The sequence below is a fragment of the Primulina eburnea genome, unplaced genomic scaffold (genome assembly GCF_022965805.1).
Source record: "Primulina eburnea isolate SZY01 unplaced genomic scaffold, ASM2296580v1 ctg564_ERROPOS167911, whole genome shotgun sequence".
NCBI lineage: Eukaryota > Viridiplantae > Streptophyta > Magnoliopsida > Lamiales > Gesneriaceae > Primulina > Primulina eburnea.
In genome coordinates, this window is record NW_027331352.1 from 96,092 (window position 1) to 118,629 (window position 22,538).

The 22,538-nt window shown below is 40.6% G+C and overlaps 1 protein-coding gene across 1 annotated transcript; it reads right to left on the minus strand.

Annotated features, from left to right (window-relative positions):
- Positions 1–779: 779 nt before the first annotated feature.
- On the minus strand, positions 780–5,702 carry LOC140821411 (uncharacterized). The gene is made up of 5 exons (XM_073181898.1): positions 5,385–5,702; positions 3,151–5,330; positions 3,004–3,067; positions 2,829–2,918; positions 780–2,639 (listed from the first exon to the last, which is right to left on the minus strand). Exons 1-5 carry the CDS (start codon positions 5,700–5,702, stop codon positions 780–782), a joined length of 4,512 nt encoding a protein of 1,503 aa, XP_073037999.1.
- Positions 5,703–22,538: the final 16,836 nt, after the last annotated feature.

The following is a 22,538-nucleotide window of genomic DNA, read 5'->3' on the forward strand; positions in this document are numbered from 1 at the left end:
ACGGGTCCATGGGTTTAAAAGATAATCCGGGGTACGGGTCCACCGGGCCAGGTACGGGTCCCTGGTCTTAAAAGATAATCCGGGGTATGGGTCCATCGGGCCAGGGTACGGGTCCCTGGTCTTAAAAGATAATCCGGGGTACGGGTCCTCTGGGCCAGGGTACGGGTCCCTGGTCTTAAAAGATAATCCGGGGTACGGGTCCTCCGGGCCAGGGTACGGGTCTCTGGTCTTAAAAGATAATCCGGGGTACGGGTCCTCCGGGCCAGAGTACGGGTCCCTGGGCTTAAAAGATAATCCGGGGTACGAGTCCTCCGGGCCAGGGTACGGGTCCCTGGTCTTAAAAGATAATCCGGGGTACGGGTCCTCCGGGCCAGGGTACGGGTCCCTGGGCTTAAAAGATAATCCAGGGTATGAGTCCACCGGGCCAGGGTACGGGTCCCTGGGCTTAAAAGATATTTTTTTGAATAACCTCTTCATTTGATGCGATAATAGATACACATGTTTCTAAACATAATACTTCTTTAAGTGAAAGGCATTCCATGGTCTTTTGAGGGTATGTCCTTGAGGATCTTCAAGATAATAAGCTGTGCCCGAGCTGACTTTTTAATAACTTTGAAGGGTCCCTCCCATTTTGCTTCTAGCTTCCCTACATCACCCACTGGTTTGACTTTCTTCATGACGAGGTCCCCTATTTGAAATTCTCTTGCCCGAACATGTTTGTTGTAAGATCTTATTATTCGGCTGCGATAAGCTTCCATCCGAAGAGCTGCCCGATCTCTCTATTCTTCAATCAGATCAAGTTCAATGGCTCGAGTTTGATCATTGTTGTCCAAGTAAGATTTTATTCGGGCGGAAGGCAACCCAATTTCCACAGGGAGGACTGCTTCCGAGCCATAGACAAGGTTGTAAGGTGTTTCCTGAGTGGATGATCGTGGTGTGGTCCGATATGCCCATAATACACTGGGTAATTCTTCCACCCAATCTTTGCCTTTCCCATGGAGTCGGGCTTTTAATGCCTGCACAATGATTCTGTTCGTTACCTCGGTTTGACCATTAGCCTGAGGATATGCTACCGAAGTGAAGGACTGGGTTATCTTCATTTCTTGGCACCAGGAGGTGATCTTCTTTCCTTGGAACTGCCTTCCATTATCTGAGATTAATTTCCTCGGGATTCCATATCTGCAGACAATAATTTTCCACAAGAACTTCATAACCTCGTCTTTGGTGATTCTGGCTAAGGGCTCAGCCTCAACCCACTTGGAGAAATAATCTACTGCCACGAGGAGGAATTTCTTCTGTGCTCGGGCTATAGGGAAAGGCCCCACAATATCCAAACCCCACTGGTCAAAAGGGCATGATGCGAAGACTGGTTGCAGGCTTGCAGCTGGGCGGTGATGGAAATTAGAGTGATGCTGACAACCCTGACATTTCTGAACAAAACGGGCGGCATCCTGGGTCATCCGAGGCCAACAGAATCCGGCCAATATGGCTTTGCGAGATAGCGCTGTCGCACCGAGGTGTTCACCGCAGCATCCTTCATGTATCTCTCGAAGGACATAATCTACCTCGTCTTCCACTAAGCATTTAAGCAAGGGGCCCTGATGAGATCGTCTGTACAAGATATTATTTAGAAGAACGAACCTGGGCGCTTGTCTCCTAATTCTTGCAGCCTGGACTGGATCCTCTGGGATTTTTTTATTCTCTGTATATTCCATGAGAGGGGCCATCCATGAGTTTGCTGGAGGCGGGGGTGTTTCTTCTTCAAGGGATGATACTAGCCGAGTAAAACAGAGAACCTCCCGGGTGCTTACTTCTGTCAAGGAAGCAGCCAGTTTGGCTAACATGTCGGCCTCGGTGTTTTCTTCCCGGGGGATTTGTTCGATACTCCAGTCGGTAAAGGATGAAGCTTGAGAAGTAATAAGCTTCAAATACTTGAGCATCTTTTCATTCTTGACCTCGTAAGATCCTTTAATTTGTTGGGTAACTAGCTGGGAGTCGGAATAGATGATGATTCGGGAGGCCCCAACTTCTCGGGCAGCACGCAACCCTGCCAAAACAGCTTCGTTATTCGTGGCCCTAGAGTCAATCTTCAGAGCCAATTTAACTTTCTCTTCTAGTAGGGAGACCAAGACAATCCCCACTCCACACCCTGATATGTTTGAGGCGCCATCAACAAATACCCTCCATAATTCTTCTTCTCCGGGATGAATAATCTCTGTTAAGAAATCTGATAATGCATGTGCTTTTATTGCAGCCCGGGGTTTGTATTCAATATCATACTCCCCGAGCTCCACAGTCCATTTGATCATTCTCCCAGAGACCTCTGCGTGAGTCATGATTCTCCCGAGAGGATAATTAGCGAGGACCACAATGGGATGCGAGAGAAAATACGGCCTTAACTTTCGAACAGTCATTACTAAAGCCAATGCGATCTTCTCTAATTCACTGTATCTCAACTCTGCTCCTCGGAGGGCGTGACTGACATAATAGATAGGCTTCTGATCGGTCCCCTCCTCTTTGACGAGTACAGAGCTAACAGCAACTTCAGTGGCCGAGAGATAGACCCACAATTTTTCTCCAGGCTCAGGCTTTGCCAATACGGGCAGTTCAGCCAGATGTTTTTTCAAATCTTGAAAGGCCTGCTCGCAATTGTCACCCCAACCGAATTTCTATGCTTTCCTCAGAACTTGAAAGAAAGGGTAACTACGGTGTGCAGATCGGGAAATGAAGCGTGACAGGGCCGCAATTCTCCCTGCCAATTTTTGCACGTCCCGGACAGACTGAGGAGAGGGCATGTCCACGATGGCTCGGATTTTTTCTTGGTTAACCTCAATTCCTCGGTCCGTGACCATGAATCCCAAGAACTTTCCGCTTTTAACCCCAAACACATATTTGGCCGGGTTAAGTTTTATTCTGTACTGTTTCAGAGTGGCGAAAGTTTCAGCTAAGTCATCAATAAAATGTGCTACTTCCCGGGTTTTGATTAGAATGTCATCCACATACACCTCGATATTGCGACCTATCTATTTCTGAAATACAAGATTCATCAATCGTTGGTACGTAGCCCCTGCATTCTTTAATCCGAAAGGCATCACAACATAGCAAAAGGTACCCCCGGAGGTAATGAAACTAGCTTTATCTTGATCTTACAAAGCTAAAGGGATCTGATGATATCCTTGATATGCATCCAGAAAGCTTAATAGTTCACATCCAGAAGTGGAATCGACCAGCTGATCGATTCGGGGGAGTGGATAGCAATCTTTCGGGCAAGCTTTATTCAGGTCTCTGAAATCAACGCACATCCTCCATTTCCCAGTAGATTTTGGGACAAGGACCACGTTGGACAACCACGAAGGGAAATGGACTTCCCTAACGTGCCCGGCCTTTAGCAACTCTTCCACCTGCTTTTCAATTACTTTATCTTTTTCAGGGCCAAAATGTCGCTTTTTCTGCTTAACTGGCCGGGATCCCGGGAGGATGTTTAATTTATGCTCGGCCACTCGGGGCGAGATCCCGGACAATTCCTGCTGAGACCAAGCAAAGACATCAACGTTAGTTTTCAAACATTGCAAGAGGTTTACCCGGGTGGTTGCACAGATGTCTCGGGCCACCCGGACGTTCTTCGCTAGCTCGATTTCCACCACTTCTTGTTCTTCTTCCGCCACAAAGTGCACTTCTCTTTCATGGGTCCCCTCCTGGTGCTCTTTCCCCTTCCATTCCCTCCTTTCTCTTTTCTGGTCAACCCGGACTGTTTCCCCATAACATCTTCGAGAAGAGGGCAGATCGCCTTTAACTTCTCCAACCTTTCCTCGCACTGGGAATTTGATTTTCTGATGATAAGTTGAAGCCATTGCCTTCATTTCGTTCATGGCCGGCCTTCCCAGTATGACATTGTACGAAGACGGGGCGTCCACCACTGTGAACGTAGTCATCACAGTCTTCCTCAAGTCTCCCATGCCCAGTGTCAAAGGTAGAGTGATTTCTCCCTCTGGATATACGGCGTGGCCGGCAAACCCGAATAGGGCAGTTTCAATGGCTTCTAGCTGGTATTCATGTAAATCCATTTGAACCAGGGCCTCTTTGAAGATAACATTGACGGAGCTCCCATTGTCTACAAAAACCCTAAATACGTCGTAATTGGCCACTCGGGCTTGAATGACCAGAGCGTCATTGTGAGGCAGGCTCACCCCTCGGAGATCTTCTGGTCCAAAGCTTATAACCGGCTCGTCTCTCCTTTTTCCATCAACCTCTAAACATTCCTTCGTACTCCTCGCCTTCCTAGCCCGGTTAGAGTCACCATCAGTAGACCCTCCTGAAATCATCTTGATTATCCCTCGACTTGGGGAGGGATCCTTCCTTTCTGCTGGTTTGATTCTCTCCTCCCGGGTACTCACGTCTCCTCCCCGCCTCCGACTTGGGGTGCTCACTGTCTTTGGGGGCATATTCGATATTGAACGTCTAGACAACCAGGGTGGCTGTCTAGACCTATCTCGCGGAAGGTGAGGCGCCGACACAGGATGCTTATTGGAATTTCTCCCCAGAACCCGGCATTCATTGGTATTGTGGGCACAATCTTTATGGAGGGTACAATACCCCTTCTGCTCTGGCCTCGGAGCTCTTGCCGCAGAATTGGGAGGAGGGGCTTCATTTGATCTGCATTCCTGAATCTCTCTGTCTCGAGCAACTTTCAAAGGCACATGGGGGAAGTGTCCCGAGCCATTCCTCTTAGGGGCTCTATCTTCGGTTTTGACAGCCCGATCTCTCCTTGCTCTTTTCAAAGCCTCTCTCTTCTGGTTTTGCGCTTCTTCCATATTAATGTATTCCTCCGCTCGGGATAAGAGATCCTCGAAATTTCCGGGCAATTTTTTGGTTAAAGACCGGAAAAAATCCCCCTCCCATAGCCCTTGCATAAATGCTGTGGTCTTTGTCTCGGGTGCACAGGTTGGTACATCCAGGGCCACCCGATTGAACCTTTTGAGATAAGCTCTCAGGGTCTCATCTTGCCTCTGCTTTACTTCAAATAAACTGAAAGCGGTTTTTTTGTACTTCTTGCTGCTGCTAAATTGATGCAAGAATACCTTTTGAAAATCCTCGAAACAGCGGATGCTTTGTGGTGCCAACCCTTCAAACCATCTCTGCGGAGAATCTATCAAGGTGGTGAGGAACACCTTACATTTAATTTGGTCCTCATAACAATGTAGCATGGCCATATTTTCGAAACGAGCGAGGTGCTCCTCAGGGTCAGAACTCCCATCATAATCTTTGATTTTTGCTGATTTGAAATACCCAGGGAGTGGTTCCCGAACAATGATGTCAGAAAACGGGCAACCCTTAACGACAGGAACATTGCCTTTAGAACCAACCTGCCCCTATAACACTTTCACCTTTTTTCTTAACTCCTCCAATTCTTCCGCAACAGTGGGAGACTTAGAATCCGCGCTTGATTCCCTTTCTTCTTCCCCTCTTTCTTCTTCTAATGGCCGCTCCCACTGCTGCTCGGGATGACTGTCATGACGAGAGGTGGCCTTCTTGGTTGCAGCCATCTTAACCGCATCGGCTATAATCTTCTGCAACTCTTCAGGAGTTAGATGAATGGTGGGCTGAGGGCCATTGGGAGGAGGGCCACCCGCACCAGAAAAACGGGTATTGTTTTCCTCTTGGACTCGAGAGGTGTCTTGGTTAGCTCTCCTAGTGGGAGCCATATCAACGCCTTTAGAACTCAGTGTTTCCCACAGACGGCGCCAATGATGCCACCCGGGCGAAATGGTCGAGTCGGGTCGGGAACTCTGTCGGGTAAACTATAAAAAATTTATAATGAAGGAAACTGAGCGAGAACTATATCTGTGATGAAGATATATCTCTGCAATATGGCTTCCGCTGTGACCTGTAAACAAGGAAAGGAACTCGTGAATGGGCGCCGGAGGGGTGTCCGACGTGACCACTCCGATGCTTAAGTCAGCAGAGTACTTAAGCAAGAAAACCAATGTAGCCCAGTGGGGGCTGTGTTGATTGGTGTAATAAATGGGAGTATTAAATGTCAATGAGTGTGAGTGTGTTAAATGCGGATAAAAACCTGGTATTTATAGTAGAAGAAGTAATGATGACCTCGTTTTTTGTGTGTGGGCATTAAATGTAGTAGGGTGGCTGATTGTACCCTATTATTCTGACATGTCAAATCACATGCTAGTTCTATCTCGTCTCTCCTGTCAACCATTAATATTAACCAGGGATAGGTCGGCTGGATATGCAATTTATTAAGTCAACGCCATTAAATGCTCCTCCCGCATCGAGGTGACAGAGGAGAAAACTTCCCGGGTAGTCTTGTCAGAACTCTGGCGTTACGCCCTGAGCGACCCATGACCCAGGATACGAGTGTTTGCTTCCGCATTCAACTTTGGCAATGTTCTGCCCTGACCCGAGCGCCGCTCATGGGCCTGCCACATGACCCGAGAGATCCCGGGTCCTATCAACGTCCCGGGACATATCGGGGTATCAGTGGACTACCAGTGACTTTAGACCAAAACCGAGTTCTGCTTAATTAGTAACCTTTCCTCCACATGGCCTCCTTGAATGCTTCAGTAATGGTCATGTATTCTGCCTTAGTAGAAGATATATAACGCTACTACAGGCTGTAGGAACTCACGGCTGTGCCATAGATGGTTAATTAAATAAACCCAGCTACCAAAACCAGAATCCACAAGAGGGATGAAGTGATTCTATGGAGGCCGGAGCAGTTGGACGCCACGAGGATTCTCTATTTAGGACCGCACAGATTTTCAGGGCGGAGGGAGATCGATCCTGATTCTCCCATTGATCATACATATACATATATAGATTATTAATTTGTTTTATCTTTTTATATCAACGAATTAGTACTCTATTCACTTTTTATTAATGTAAGTACGTAGTAGCTAGCACTATATATAAATTACATATACAATGACGATGTGTACCAACTGTTCCTAGTTAGAGAAAAAAATTGTATAATGAATATCAAGTGTCGTAGACATGAAATTAAAAGAAATAAGTCACATATCAATTAGAAAATGTGAGTATGTAACTAAATGATCAATTTGAAATAATTTTTATGATTTATAACTTTATAAATTTTATCTTCAATTTACGTGTTTCTATTCTCATTGAAATAAAACCCCACTTGAATCATGATAGATTAATCATGTGCTTTATATATATATATATATATATATATATATATATATATATATATATATATATATATTTCAACGGAAGTAATTATAAATTAAGTCAACATATATAAATTTAACAATGCATGGTGGTAGCAACAGATTTGCGAGTCTATCTGTCTATTAAATTGTGGTCCGAATTTGGAATCATTCAACAGAGATACAGCTAGCTAGATTACACCCATATGTACTCGGTTCATGCACCACCAAAATACAAATATTATTTGCTGTCCGACCACGTATTCAGATCGCCACTTGACCCAATATTCATTACTCTCCCTATTCCATTATTTATTTTAAATATAGACAGTTAATTATTCTAATAATTTGCTTCATTAATCTTCTAAGAGAGAAAAATAAAATGGCTCTAACTGCCTGCAAATGAGCCGACTATTTGGGGATCGAGGGGGTGGCAAGAAAGATAACAATACAAGGATTTCAAAAGTTGAAGCTGCTGAGCAGAAGGTGGTGGAGTGTGATAGTAGAAAGGAAAGTAAGAAACAATGGGGCTTGGAGGCGGCGGGGTGCCGTAGCCAACGGGGGTTGAAGGTGGGAAGTACGACCCTGTTAGAGTAGATGCCCTACAAGTCAACTGTTGACTAGGGATTTTATTGACTCAAATGTAATAAACAATCTTTATTTTAATATAATTCATTATTTCATGGTTTGTTAATTCTTTATCTGTATACCCATGTTATCAAACATAGATAAAGACCTTGATCATACTTTAATACAAATGAATCGTAATTCGATGTTGAAACTCGTTTGTAAATACTGTATGATCTAAATTCGTTCCTAGTCGATTCAGCCGCCTAAAACATGGATAAAGGTCGCTTGAGCTTGAGACTAGCATCTGTGATGTTGTGTACTGCGTTTCTTGGTAAGGGCATGGAGATGTCCAAACATGCAGATGGGTAGTCATATGATGATTATACCGAACAACCCTCCCTCGGACTTTCCAAGTGGTTCTCATACATCGAGAGGATAAGTCCGTGGTTATGATTGTATACCATTAATCCTTATGACCCGAGACAACTCTGAGGCTCTATATGCTAGGGCTGTGCTTTGACTCGTTTACCGGCTCCAGGAGAGTCATCAGGTGGCGAGGTTGGGTACAGTCGCGACACATATAGGAGCCAGTGCATTGTAGTCGGGGATTCACCGCTCACCTACGGGTGTGGATATCCTATGTGATCTGATGTAATAATAGTGCATGGAATCTCTGGCCAGAGTATGAGATGTACGTTAGAGAAGGAGTTCTCCAATAGTACACGCGATGCCACTATTATATGTAACACATAGTTATCGAATTAATATGCAACCCTCGATGAACCAATGGTTGCAGATTCGATCGGGATATATGAGATGAAGGGACCGTACTGTACGTTAATCATAATCGACTGGTTCTTGCAGGCACTATCAGTGATACCTAGGGGATCATGGGGCGATGCTACTAGACGCTCCTACCATGATCCGATGGGTGCAATCAGAAATGAGTTCTGACATTCTTGATCAAGGTGTTGATGAATAGAATGGGGCTAACTAGGGTAAGCCCGAATAAGAATAAATGTTATTCTGAATCACAAGGAGTTGTGAACCCACGGCTAGCTGTATCCCTGAACCATTGAGGGTCACACAAGTACTGGATTGTTTGTTCCCGTAGAGAGAATAAATTCAAGAAGTTGAACTTATATTATATAGTAAATTCAAGGAGTTGAATTTATGATAAATAAATTTTGAGAGAATAAATTCAAGTAGTTGAATTTATAAAATGTGATAATTTAATTTATTAAACTCAAATGTTGGGTTTATTAAATATTAAATTTTGGAGGTGATAAAAATTCAAATAGTTGAATTTATAATTTAAATAATAAATTCAAATGTTGAATTTATACTGTATTTAATTTATTAAGCTCAAAAGTTGAGTTGATTAATTAATAAATTAAATATGGTGGGTATTATGTTTAATGGGCTTGTAGGAGTACAAGTCCAACATAATAAATAATTAAAGTTTTAATGGGCTTTGATTAAATTAATTAAACTAGTTGGACTAGCTCAATTAATTAAATCAAACCCATTAATGTTAATTATGTAATTAGGGTTTAATTAATTATAAATAATACATATAAAGACAAAACCCTAACCCCACCCACCTCACAACCTCACGTGAGCCTCCATTCCAAAGTGAGAAATTCGGCCACCTTGATTTATGGTTAGGGTTTGAGCCGTCTCTCAATTTTTCTCTCCTATGCAAAAGTTCTTCTAAATTTCTAGTGCAATTTAGAAGAGGAACAAATCTTCTAGTCGTGGACCTAATTAGAAGAATCGAAGAAAGTTCGTAGGGAATCATCAAGAGCTAATCCGTTCATACCGGATCAGTTGGAGCCAAGTGATTTAATTCACAAAGGTATAATTTTCAACTCCCTATGAATGTTTTGTTAAAATCATACGAGCGTCCAAACAAATTTTGATTGTCAAAATAAATAAAAAATTTTAAAACTTCCGCTGCGTTTGGGCGTGTAGAAAACCGGATCCAACAGTGGTATCAGAGCCAGGTTTTCTGAATCGTATGATTTAAATTATATTGAATAATTTGTTTCTAACCACACAAGAAAATTTTCAGAAATATTGATGCACCATAAAAATTAAATTTTTCGGAAAAACAAAAAAAAAAAAAAAAATTTCGCGATCTGCCCGGAACTGTTCCGGGCAGACCCCGCGCAGGGCTGCGCGCGCAGCGCGCAGCGCCCTGCGCGCAGGAACGCGCAGCGCGCGCGCGCAGCGTGCGGAACGTCCGCACGCTGTGCGCCGCCCCGCGCGGCGCACAACGCGGCGCAGCGTGTGGAGCGTCCGCACGCTGCGCGCGGCGTTGCGCGCACCTGTGCGCGCCTGCGCGCACAGGTTGCTGCCACTGCCCGAAACGTTCGGGCAGCGGGGGCGACGACCCGGGATCGTCTCGGGAAGCGTGCAAAATTGATGGGCTTGAATTGTTTGGGCCCGGGGTGCAATTTTCTGATTTTTCAAAATTATGGGGAAAATTGATATTTTTGAAATTGATTCAATTTTTTATTTTGGAAAATTAATTTTTGGAAAATTAATAATTTTCTTGTAAAATAAATAATTAGAATATGATTTTAATTATTTATGGTAAAAATGAGTTTTATAAGAAATCAATTATTATTGATTTAATTGGAAATTAAATAAAAGAGTTTATTTAATTTATTAAATTCTTTAATAATTGTGGTGGTTAGTGATAAAATTATTAGATATATGATTTATCAATTAATTAAATTGTTTAATTAAATTGATGTTAATATTTGATATTAAATGCATGAAGGATGATCGAGAGCCTTGACCAATGTGTTAGGTGTATGTTAGGATATTTTACTGTTTTTATTCAATTTTATAATATTTGATATTATTAAAGTGGGCCTGGTTTATGGCCCGTTCCCACCCCCATGAGATGTATCCCTTATGTGCCATGGCTATTCAAATGTAATAATTAGAAATAGTGGGAGATCAAGACTGGAAGATGGTGGGCCCGATGATCAAGATGAAGACATGTAAAATATTGGAAGCTTTTGTAATAAGTTGCATTTCCATCCCTGCATTCACCTAGGTTTGGACCTGGATCCATGTATGGCTCACATGGATCTATTAGTGTTGGCAATCGATCATCCTTATTTATTGTTGAATGTCATATTATGATATATGTGATATATAGTAGTATGCATGTATGTATATTATTATATAATATAGTTGCATGAATCCGGCAAACATACAAACTCGTGGCACGCGATTTTCAAATAAAATGATGAGACAAATTTTTTTAATTAAAATCCCTCATTTTGAATATGATTCAAAATTTATATCAAACCGAATAAGTAAAAATTAAAAGAGTTTAATTTTTCCTTGCCTTCTATCAACCGTGGTTGCATGTTGATCGCTACCCGCGGACAGTGTCTGGCTCATATTATTGGGGAGGCCTGTACGCCGGAAAGCTGTGACTTCCACCGGACATATGATGTGAATTGAGTGGAACTCCCATGACTTCGGCTCATATTATTGGGGGAACTCATGGCGACCGTCCACTACAATTCAATATTGATGGGTTGGTTTGACACGTGAAAATAAACGGCGTCATATTATTGGGTCCTTATTAAACGTGAGGCAAAACACGCGGAGGTTGCATAGGGATGCAATTGGACTCTACCTTTTAGAAATTATAATTGGCTGATATTATTCGGGATTATAATTGGCTAATTGGACTCTACGTGCCTACTAAGGAAATACGATTTCCCTTTTTCATCAGAGGGTGGTGGAAATGTCAAAATAGTGGGAGGGTAATTTATAAAATGAAATCCATATTTTATATCTTAGAATTATTTTAAAATTATCAGTAACATTTATCTGTTTTCATTTTCAGTATATATACGATGTCTACTCGTAACCCGCTTTCAATCATTCTCGATCAAAACAAATTGACTGGCCCTAACTATAATGACTGGTTTCGAAATTTAAAGATTATTCTGAACTCGGAAAAGATTCTGTATGTGCTTGATAAGAAGCCACCGAAGGAAGCACCTTCAAATGTCACTCCGACTAAATTGGCTGAGCTTGAAAAATGGTGGGACCATGACATTCAAGCTAAGAGCTACATGTTGGCTTCTATGTCGAATGAACTGCATAAGCGGTTCGAGGAGGCTGTGAATGCTGCTGACATTCACTTACATCTGAAAGAATTGTATGCTGTACAAACTCGTTCAGAGAGATATGCTGTTATTAAAGAACTCATGACTACACGCTTGCGAGATGGGGCTTCGGTCCATGAGCATGGTGTTAGGATGATTGGGCTCATCGAGAAGTTGGTGGGACTCGACTTGGTTATCCCTAGTGAGCTCTCGACTGATATTCTCTTGTTGTCTCTGCCCTCTTCGTTCGATGGATTTGTGGTTAACTTTAATATGAATAAGCTTGAGGCCACCCTTGAAGAGTTGGTCAATATGCTTACTAGTTATGAGGCCACAATCAAAAAGGATAAGCCTGTTTTTCTAGTGGGTTCTTCGTCCGGCACGAAAAAGGGAACCCCATACAAAGGCAAGAAGCGTTCTGCCCCTCCAAAGAAGAACAAGCCTAACAAAAAGCCATACAAGAAACCTAATCCGGGGCCCACAAAGCCTGACAAGTCAGAACAAATCTGTTTCCACTGCAACAAGCCTGGACACTGGAGGCGTAATTGCGCGGAGTATCTTGCCCAGAAGCGTTCTGGCCATGGTATGTTTTATATTGAAGTTAATGTTTCTATTAATTCCTCTTCTTGGGTATTGGATACCGGATGTGGTTCTCATCTATGCAATGATTTGCAGGTGATGGGAAGAAGCAAGAGGCTTAGAGATGGTGAGACCTTTCTAAGACTAGGAAATGGAGCAAGGGTTGCTGCTACTGCCATTGGAGACGTTACTTTAATTTTGGACAATAATTTTAAGTTATTTTTGAGAGATGTTTTATTTGTTCCTGAATTGGTTAAAAACATTATTTCTATTTCTATGCTTGATAGGGATGGTTATTCTTGTGTTTTTGCTAAAGGTGTTTGCAATTTATACAAGAATGAATGTTTGATTGGAACTGGAGAATTAACAAATGATCTCTATAACTTAAAATTGAAAGAGATTCCTTTAAACAATGTCCAAGCGCATACGAAAACAACAACAAACAAAAGAAAAATAGAAAATCCAAATCCCGCACAAATGTGGCACGCTAGACTAGGTCATATTTCTCAAAGAAGGATGCACAAGCTAGTGGGAGAAGGCATGTTTGACTTGTCAGACATAAATTCTCTACCTACTTGTGAGTCCTGTCTAAAAGGAAAAATGACTAAGACTCCATTCAATGGAAAAGTAGAACGTGCACATGGTCTATTGGATTTGATCCATACAGACGTTTGTGGCCCGCTAAGTGTTAGCACAAAATTTGGGCATTCCTACTTCATTACCTTTACTGATGACCATTCGAGGTATGGGTATGTTTATTTGATGAAACATAAATCTGAAGCATTTGAAAGGTTCAAAGAGTTCAGATCTGAAGTAGAAAATCAGCTAGAAAGAAGTATTAAGGCACTTCGATCTGATCGAGGTGGAGAATACTTGAGTGCTGAATTTTTGGGTTATCTAAAAGAGAATGGGATTCTCTCACAGTGGACTCCACCAGCAACACCACAATTGAATGGTGTTTCTGAACGTCGTAATCGAACATTGATGGACATGGTTCGATCTATGATGGGATTCACTGAATTGCCTACAATGTTTTGGGGTTTTGCGCTTGAAACTGCGGCAATGTTGTTGAATAATGTCCATACTAAAGCAGTGGATAAAACACCATATGAGATATGGATGGGGAAACCTCCCAAGTATTCTTACTTAAGAATATGGGGATGTCCTGCTTATGTGAAGCAGACAGTGGGAGACAAATTGGATAGTAGATCCACTTTGTGCTACTTTGTAGGATATCCAAAGAATTCTATTGGATATTATTTTTATCATCCTAATGAAGCAAAAGTGTTTGTTTCAAGAAATGCCACCTTTTTGGAAAGGGAGTTTCTATTAGATAGAAAAGGCAAGATGATAGAACTTGAAGAAATTCAAGATACTCCCTCAACTTTAGAAGTTGAACCTAATCCCCTAGAACCAGTAGTTGAAGTACAAGCTCCTAGAAAGTCTGATAGAGTTATTAGACCACCTGCCAGATATACACTTCTTCATGAACAAGGCCATGATGAGCCTTGTGTTGGATGCGATCCAATGAATTTCAAAGAAGCAATATCTGATACTGATTCAACTAAATGGCTTGAAGCCATGCAGTCAGAAATGGACTCTATGTATTCAAACCAAGTCTGGACATTAGTGGATCCACCTGAGGGAATCGTTCCCATAGGATGCAAATGGATCTACAAAAGAAAGCTTGGGGCGGATGGGAAGGTACTGACCTTCAAAGCAAGACTGGTTGCAAAAGGTTATACTCAAAGGCAAGGAATTGACTATGAGGAAACTTTTTCACCAGTAGCTATGTTTAAGTCCATTAGAATACTACTAGCCATAGCAGCATGGTATGACTATGAGATATGGCAAATGGATGTAAAGACTGCATTCCTCAATGGAGACATCAAAGAAGAAATTTATATGTCTCAACCTGAGGGATACACATCAGTAGGAAGTGAGCATAAGGTATGCAAACTTCAGAGATCAATATATGGTCTCAAGCAGGCATCGAGGAGTTGGAACCTCAGATTTGACAGCACTATCAAAGAGTTTGGTTTTGCTAAAAATCCTGAGGAACCATGTGTGTACAAGAAAGTTAGTGGGAGTGCAGTGACATTCCTGGTACTTTATGTTGATGATATCCTGCTCATTGGGAATGATATAGGATTACTGCAATCAACTAAAGTATGGTTAGCCAGTAAATTCTCCATGAAGGACATGGGTGAAGCATCCTATGTATTAGGAATACAAATCTATAGAGATAGATCAAAAAGGATATTGGGGCTCACCCAAGCCACATATATCGATACCATTATAAAACGATTCTCTATGGAAGAGTCCAAGAGAGGATACTTACCAATGTGTCATGGTATTACTCTATCTAAAGCTATGTGTCCCAAAACTGATGAAGAGATAGAGATGATGACACGTATTCCATATGCGTCAGCCATTGGTAGTATCATGTATGGTATGATATCGACACGTCCTGATGTTGCTTACTCTTTGAGTGTTACAAGCAGATATCAGGCGAACCCTGGTCCAATGCATTGGAAGGCCGTGAAAGATATTCTTAAGTACTTGAGAAGGACTAAGAACTTGTTCATGGTCTATGGGGGTGGAGAATTAAAATTGGAAGGCTACACTGATTCTAGCTTCCAATGTGATGTAGATGATTCGAAATCGACCTCTGGTTTTGTATTCATGCTTAATGGTGCGGCTGTCTCTTGGAAAAGTTCCAAGCAAGACACCGTTGCGGATTCCACCACTGAAGCTGAGTACATTGCTGCATCTGCTGCAGCGAAAGAGGCAGTTTGGATGAGGAATTTTGTCCAAGAGTTGGGCGTTATTCCTAATGGAGTTGATCCAGTCCCGGTGTACTGCGACAACACTGGTGCCATTGCGCAAGCAAAGGAACCAAGGTCTCATCAGCGATCCAAACATGTACTGAGGAAATTCCACATCATCCGGGAGATTGTGGGAAGGGGAGACATATCAGTCGAAAGAGTCCCCTCTGCAGATAACGTTGCCGATCCACTTACGAAGCCCTTGCCAGGACCATTGTTTGAGAAGCATCGCGAAGCAATGGGATTAAAGTTTATGGGTAGTTGGCTCTAGGGCAAGTGGGAGATTGTTAGAGTAGATGCCCTACAAGTCAACTGTTGACTAGGGATTTTATTGACTCAAGTGTAATAAACAATCTTTATTTTAATATAATTCATTATTTCATGGTTTGTTAATTCTTTATCTGTATACCCATGTTATCAAACATAGATAAAGACCTTGATCATACTTTAATACAAATGAATCGTAATTCGATGTTGAAACTCGTTTGTAAATACTGTATGATCTAAATTCGTTCCTAGTCGATTCAGCCGCCTAAAACATGGATAAAGGTCGCTTGAGCTTGAGACTAGCATCTGTGATGTTGTGTACTGCGTTTCTTGGTAAGGGCATGGAGATGTCCAAACATGCAGATGGGTAGTCATATGATGATTATACCGAACAACCCTCCCTCGGACTTTCCAAGTGGTTCTCATACATCGAGAGGATAAGTCCGTGGTTATGATTGTATACCATTAGTCCTTATGACCCGAGACAACTCTGAGGCTCTATATGCTAGGGCTGTGCTTTGACTCGTTTACCGGCTCCAGGAGAGTCATCAGGTGGCGAGGTTGGGTACAGTCGCGACACATATAGGAGCCAGTGCATTGTAGTCGGGGATTCACCGCTCACCTACGGGTGTGGATATCCTATGTGATCTGATGTAATAATAGTGCATGGAATCTCTGGCCAGAGTATGAGATGTACGTTGGAGAAGGAGTTCTCCAATAGTACACGCGATGCCACTATTATATGTAACACATAGTTATCGAATTAATATGCAACCCTCGATGAACCAATGGTTGCAGATTCGATCGGGATATATGAGATGAAGGGACCGTACTGTACGTTAATCATAATCGACTGGTTCTTGCAGGCACTATCAGTGATACCTAGGGGATCATGGGGCGATGCTACTAGACGCTCCTACCATGATCCGATGGGTGCAATCAGAAATGAGTTCTGACATTCTTGATCAAGGTGTTGATGAATAGAATGGGGCTAACTAGGGTAAGCCCGAATAAGAATAAATGTTATTCTGAATCACAAGGAGTTGTGAACCCACGGCTAGCTGTATCCCTGAACCATTGAGGGTCACACAAGTACTGGATTGTTTGTTCCCGTAGAGAGAATAAATTCAAGAAGTTGAATTTATATTATATAGTAAATTCAAGGAGTTGAATTTATGATAAATAAATTTTGAGAGAATAAATTCAAGTAGTTGAATTTATAAAATGTGATAATTTAATTTATTAAACTCAAATGTTGGGTTTATTAAATATTAAATTTTGGAGGTGATAAAAATTCAAATAGTTGAATTTATAATTTAAATAATAAATTCAAATGTTGAATTTATACTGTATTTAATTTATTAAGCTCAAAAGTTGAGTTGATTAATTAATAAATTAAATATGGTGGGTATTATGTTTAATGGGCTTGTAGGAGTACAAGTCCAACATAATAAATAATTAAAGTTTTAATGGGCTTTGATTAAATTAATTAAACTAGTTGGACTAGCTCAATTAATTAAATCAAACCCATTAATGTTAATTATGTAATTAGGATTTAATTAATTATAAATAATACATATAAAGACAAAACCCTAACCCCACCCACCTCACAACCTCACGTGAGCCTCCATTCCAAAGTGAGAAATTCGGCCACCTTGATTTATGGTTAGGGTTTGAGCCGTCTCTCAATTTTTCTCTCCTATGCAAAAGTTCTTCTAAATTTCTAGTGCAATTTAGAAGAGGAACAAATCTTCTAGTCGTGGACCTAATTAGAAGAATCGAAGAAAGTTCGTAGGGAATCATCAAGAGCTAATCCGTTCATACCGGATCAATTGGAGCCAAGTGATTTAATTCACAAAGGTATAATTTTCAACTCCCTATGAATGTTTTGTTAAAATCATACGAGCGTCCAAACAAATTTTGATTGTCAAAATAAATAAAACATTTTAAAACTTCCGCTACGTTTGGGCGTGTAGAAAACCGGATCCAACAGACCCACCTCCGGCATATGGTGGTGGATAGTAGGAGGTTAGCACTGGAGGAGGTGGTGAGAAGTAGTATGTGCCGCTGGGTGGTGGATGTGATGAAACCGGCGGTGGCTGCGGGGGAGAGTAAATGGGTTGACATGGATTGTCACAAGATGAGCACTTAGTGCAGGCTAATTGGTCCTTAGACGAAACTGCTGCTATGGACTGAGAAGACTCGCAAAATGAAGAGAAAGCTAGTATGGTGAAGAGGAGGAAAAGGGCCATTGAGAATCTTTATAAACGAGAGTGGGTATTGTGGAGTTGAGAAAGAGAGGTGCTTGGTGGAAAACAAGTGGAAAATCTTTAAAAAGGAATGGGAGGTTCATATACATTGGTTTGGACAAAGATTGTGGCCACATGCTAGTTATTTTAAAAGTCAAAATCTTTTAATTTTATTTTTGATAATTTAATAATTGCATTGTAAACATAAATTAATATACAATTGTAAAATATATGAAAAAAATACAATTTACCCTAATTATATTGGATATGCTCGATATGGTATTTTTTTAGTTTTTGAATGAACCACGTTACCCAAGAAATATCTCTATGGGCCCACAGATATGGGTCATCATGTCTCAAAATCATTTTCATGTCAATCAGTGCATGTGGTATGGGGTCGATGTGACAAGACTAGCAGAAATATGGGTTGTAAGTAATGACAGTTGATAAGTGCAATTTATTGTACTTTTATTACTTGTTATTAACTTGAAATTTTGTGATTCTTGAGCAGGTTTTATGTGATTTGTTGTTATTTTTGTTATTGAAATTTGGAAGCTTAGAATGAGAATTTGAAGTAATAAATTGATGAATTAGAAAGTGCAAAGGAAAATTTTCGCCGAAGCAAGACCGCACCCGCGGTCTTGTCAGCACCGCACCCGCGGTCTTAGTTTTGTGAAAAATCATTTTTGTTGCGAAGCACGACCGCACCCACGGTCATGCACAGACAGAGTCCGGAAATTCTGAAACTTTGGTGTGCTGCGCATGGGAGTTGCTGACTTTGATGTTTTGCGTATAAGACTTGTCTAAGACTATAAAAGGCCTCTATTATTCATCATTTAGGTCATTGGGGAGCCAAGGGAAGGATTGGAGGCTGCTGAAGAAAGATTGAAGATCAAGTTCATCAAGTTCTTGAGAATTCTCTTGCACACTTTTGGAAAGGAATTTTATTGCACTCCAAGCTCTTGTTCTAAGTTCTTCTTTCTTTATTTCATGTTTATTTGATATGTCTTGTTTAAGATTTGTGTGTTGTGTTATTTTTATTATGAACTAATTTTTATTTCTAGAGGAATGATGGAACAAAACTAGAAACCATGTGTTGGGATTTATGATTTATTCTATATAAGTTCCTTATTGTTCATTTGTATTTTTCCAATCTTAATGCTTTCATTTTATTGGCCATATCTTGAATGATTCTTATGTTTATAATTTATCACTTGGAAAAGGAAATTTATAAACAAGAAAGGGAAAAATACATCGATAGTATTTATATAGTTCGGGAGGACATATATTGCTATTGAAGCCATTAAAAGAATTTAGTGCTTATTGTGTTATTTAATCATAGATTGTTGATGGGGACGTTACAATCTGTTGTTAGATAATTAGTATCTACTTAGCACTCGGGAGAGGGAGTAGATAATTTAGAATTCTTGGCTAAGGTATAATAAGGACATTTATAATATAGCTACACAAAATAACACATGGTGGATAGTTGCGTGAAATCGGACCTCTAGATCTTTTATTCCATAGTTATTTGTTATAAAAAGTTTGTGTTATAATATAATTAAATTCATTTTCAATTTAGTTATTGGTGAAAACAAATCTGTTAATTGATTTTTCTAAATAAAATTGAGACTATTTTAATTGCAAGCATTAATATACATTTAAATACATACTCCTAGTGGGATCGACACTTGTACTCAAAAATACATTTTATTACAAACTTGACGTTATGCACTTGCAAGCAATTAAGAAAACACGCAACAAGTTTTTGGCGCCGTTGCCGGGGAGTGTATATTTTAAATTTATATTAGTATTGTTACTAATTAGTCTTTATTTTAATTTAGAGCTATTTTTATTGTAATACATTAAACATTGATTTGTGTCTTATCTTTGTTTGACAGTGCATGCGAAGATCGCAAAATCTTGACTTGCTTATCTTTGATCCTGAAATCGAAAGAACCGCAAGAAGATTAAGAAAGGCAAGAAGAGAAGAGATTCGAGCAATGGCTGAAAACAGAGATAATGAAAATCCACCCCCTGCAATACCCATCAGAGATCATTTTAGGCCGGTACTGAATGCTCATTACTCGGGCATAGCACGAGAGACTATTAATGAAAACAACTTTGAGCTTAATCCAGCATTGATAAACATGGTTCAACAGAATCAGTTTGGTGGAGCCGCTACTGCATATCCTCATTTACATCTCAGAACATTCCTTGAAATCACTGACACGGTAAAAATAAATGGTGTTTCTGATGATATAATTCGATTGCGTTTGTTTCCTTTTTCTCTTAGGGACCAAGCAAGAGGATGGCTCCAATCGCTTCCTTTGGGGAGTATCACTACATGCCAGGAGTTAGCAACCAAGTTCCTTGCTAAATATTTTCCACCTGCGAAGTTTGCACAGTTAAAGATAGAGATAAGTACTTTTAGGCAGACTGATTTTGAGCAATTATATGAGGCATGAGAACGTTATAAGGAGTTGTTGAGGAGGTGTCCAAATCATAGTTTTGAAGATTGGGTACAGATTGAATTGTTTTATAATGGTTTGAATGGACAAACAAGAGGCACTGTGGATGCAGCAGCTGGTGGCACGATATTTGCAAAATCACCTGATCAAGCATATGATTTGCTTGAACAGATGACCATTAACAGCTATCAATGGCCGTCTGAGAGGTCAGGAGTAAAGAAGCAAGCTGGAATTTATGACATAGATCCTATTACATCACTCACCGCTCAAGTTTCAGCTTTGACAACTCAAATTGCAGCAATGAATAAGGCTAGTACATCAGAGGTTGAAAATGCATCGGTTGTTACTGAAGAACCACATATTCCTGATGAGGCTCATTATAACAACAATAGGAATTTTGGTGTCTACGGAGGATATCGAGGTAACCATCCCCCTAACACTTATCATCCTGGTTTGAGAAATCATGAAAATTTTTCATATGCTAATAATAAGAATGTGTTGAATCCTCCACCGGGGTTCAATACATCAAAGGGGGAAGGAAAACTTTCACTTGAGGATCTAGTTGGGATATTTGTTGTTGAATCTAGTAAAAGAATGGCTAGGACTGAATCTCGTCTTGATGGCATGGAAACTCACATGGGAAATATGGGTGCCACAATGAAATCATTGGAGACACAGATTGGTCAATTGGCTAATGCATTGAGAGATCAAAATAAATGTCAATTCCCAAGTAACACTGAAGTGAATCCAAAGGAGCAATGCAAAGCTGTAACTTTGAGAAGTGGAAGAGAACTTGAGGTTAAAAATTCCAAAGAGAAGGATGAAAATGAGATAACAGTTGAAGAAGTTGAAACTGAGGGATCCAAAGCTGAAGTTGAAGCTGAACAACCTCCGGTATTTAAGCCAGTTCTTCCATATCCGCAGAGGTTCAAAAAGAAGAAATTGGATGATCAATTTGCAAATTTTTGGAGATTTTCAAGAAGATTCACATCAACATTCCATTTGCTGATGCTTTAGAGCAAATGCCAAACTATGCAAAGTTCATCAAAGATGTGATGTCAAAGAAAAGGAAGTTGCATGAGTTCGAGACAGCAAAGTTGACCGAAGAGTGTAGTGCCATACTCCAAAGGAAACTACCACAGAAACTCAAAGATCCAGGGAGTTTTACTATTCCTTGTGTTATTGGTGGTTCTAGAATCAATAAAGCTTTATGTGATTTAGGTGACAGTATTAATTTAATGTTTTTTTCTATTTACAGGACTTTGGAGCTTGGCGAGGTGAAGCCTAGCACTATTACCCTGCAGCTGGCGGATAGATCACTTACATATCCACGGGGGATAGTGGAGGATGTTCTGATAAAGGTAGACAAATTTATATTTCCTGCTGATTTTGTCATTCTAGATATGGAAGAAGATCAGGAGACTCCGCTTATCTTTGGAAGGCCATTCTTGGCCACTGGAAAAGCTTTGATTGATGTGCACAAAGGAGAGCTTACATTGAGACTAGGTGGAGAAGAAGTCATGTTCAACATCTACAACACAATCAAAGAACCAAATGAGGTAAGTACTTGTAATAGTATTGATGTAATTGATTCATGTGTATCTCATGTTGGTGCAGGTAGGATGACGAAAGATTCCTTAGAAAGATGTTTGTTGGAATCGGCGTCTGCACCAGATGAAAGTGATTGGGATGTGCAAGATGAGATACTAGCTCTCAATACACTGCCTAAAGAAAAGAGTGATGTGCATCATGTAGACCTACTTGAAGATGCAAGTAAAGAGGTACCAAAAGCATCTCCTGAATAGAAGGAATTGCCAAGTCACCTTTGTTATGCATTTTTAGGTGAAAATTTGACATATCCGGTAATTATCTCTTCTTTTCTTACTTGTGTTGAAAAAGAGAAATTGTTGAGAGTGTTGAGGGAATTTAAATCTGCTTTGGGATGGACAATTGCTGATATAATGGGGATTAGCCCTACTGTTTGTATGCATAAAATCTTAATGCAGGAGTCATATTCACCTTATGTTGATCATCAGAGAAGACTTAATCCAGCAATGAAAGAGGTTGTGAGGGCTGAGGTATTAAAACTGTTAAATGCTGGTGTTATTTATGCTATATCTGATAGCTCGTGGGTTTCACCATTACAAGTAGTGCCTAAGAAAGGGGGAATAACTGTAGTGAGAAATGAGAATAATGAATTGATTTCAACTCGTCCAGTGACTGGTTGGCGAGTATGCATTGACTATAG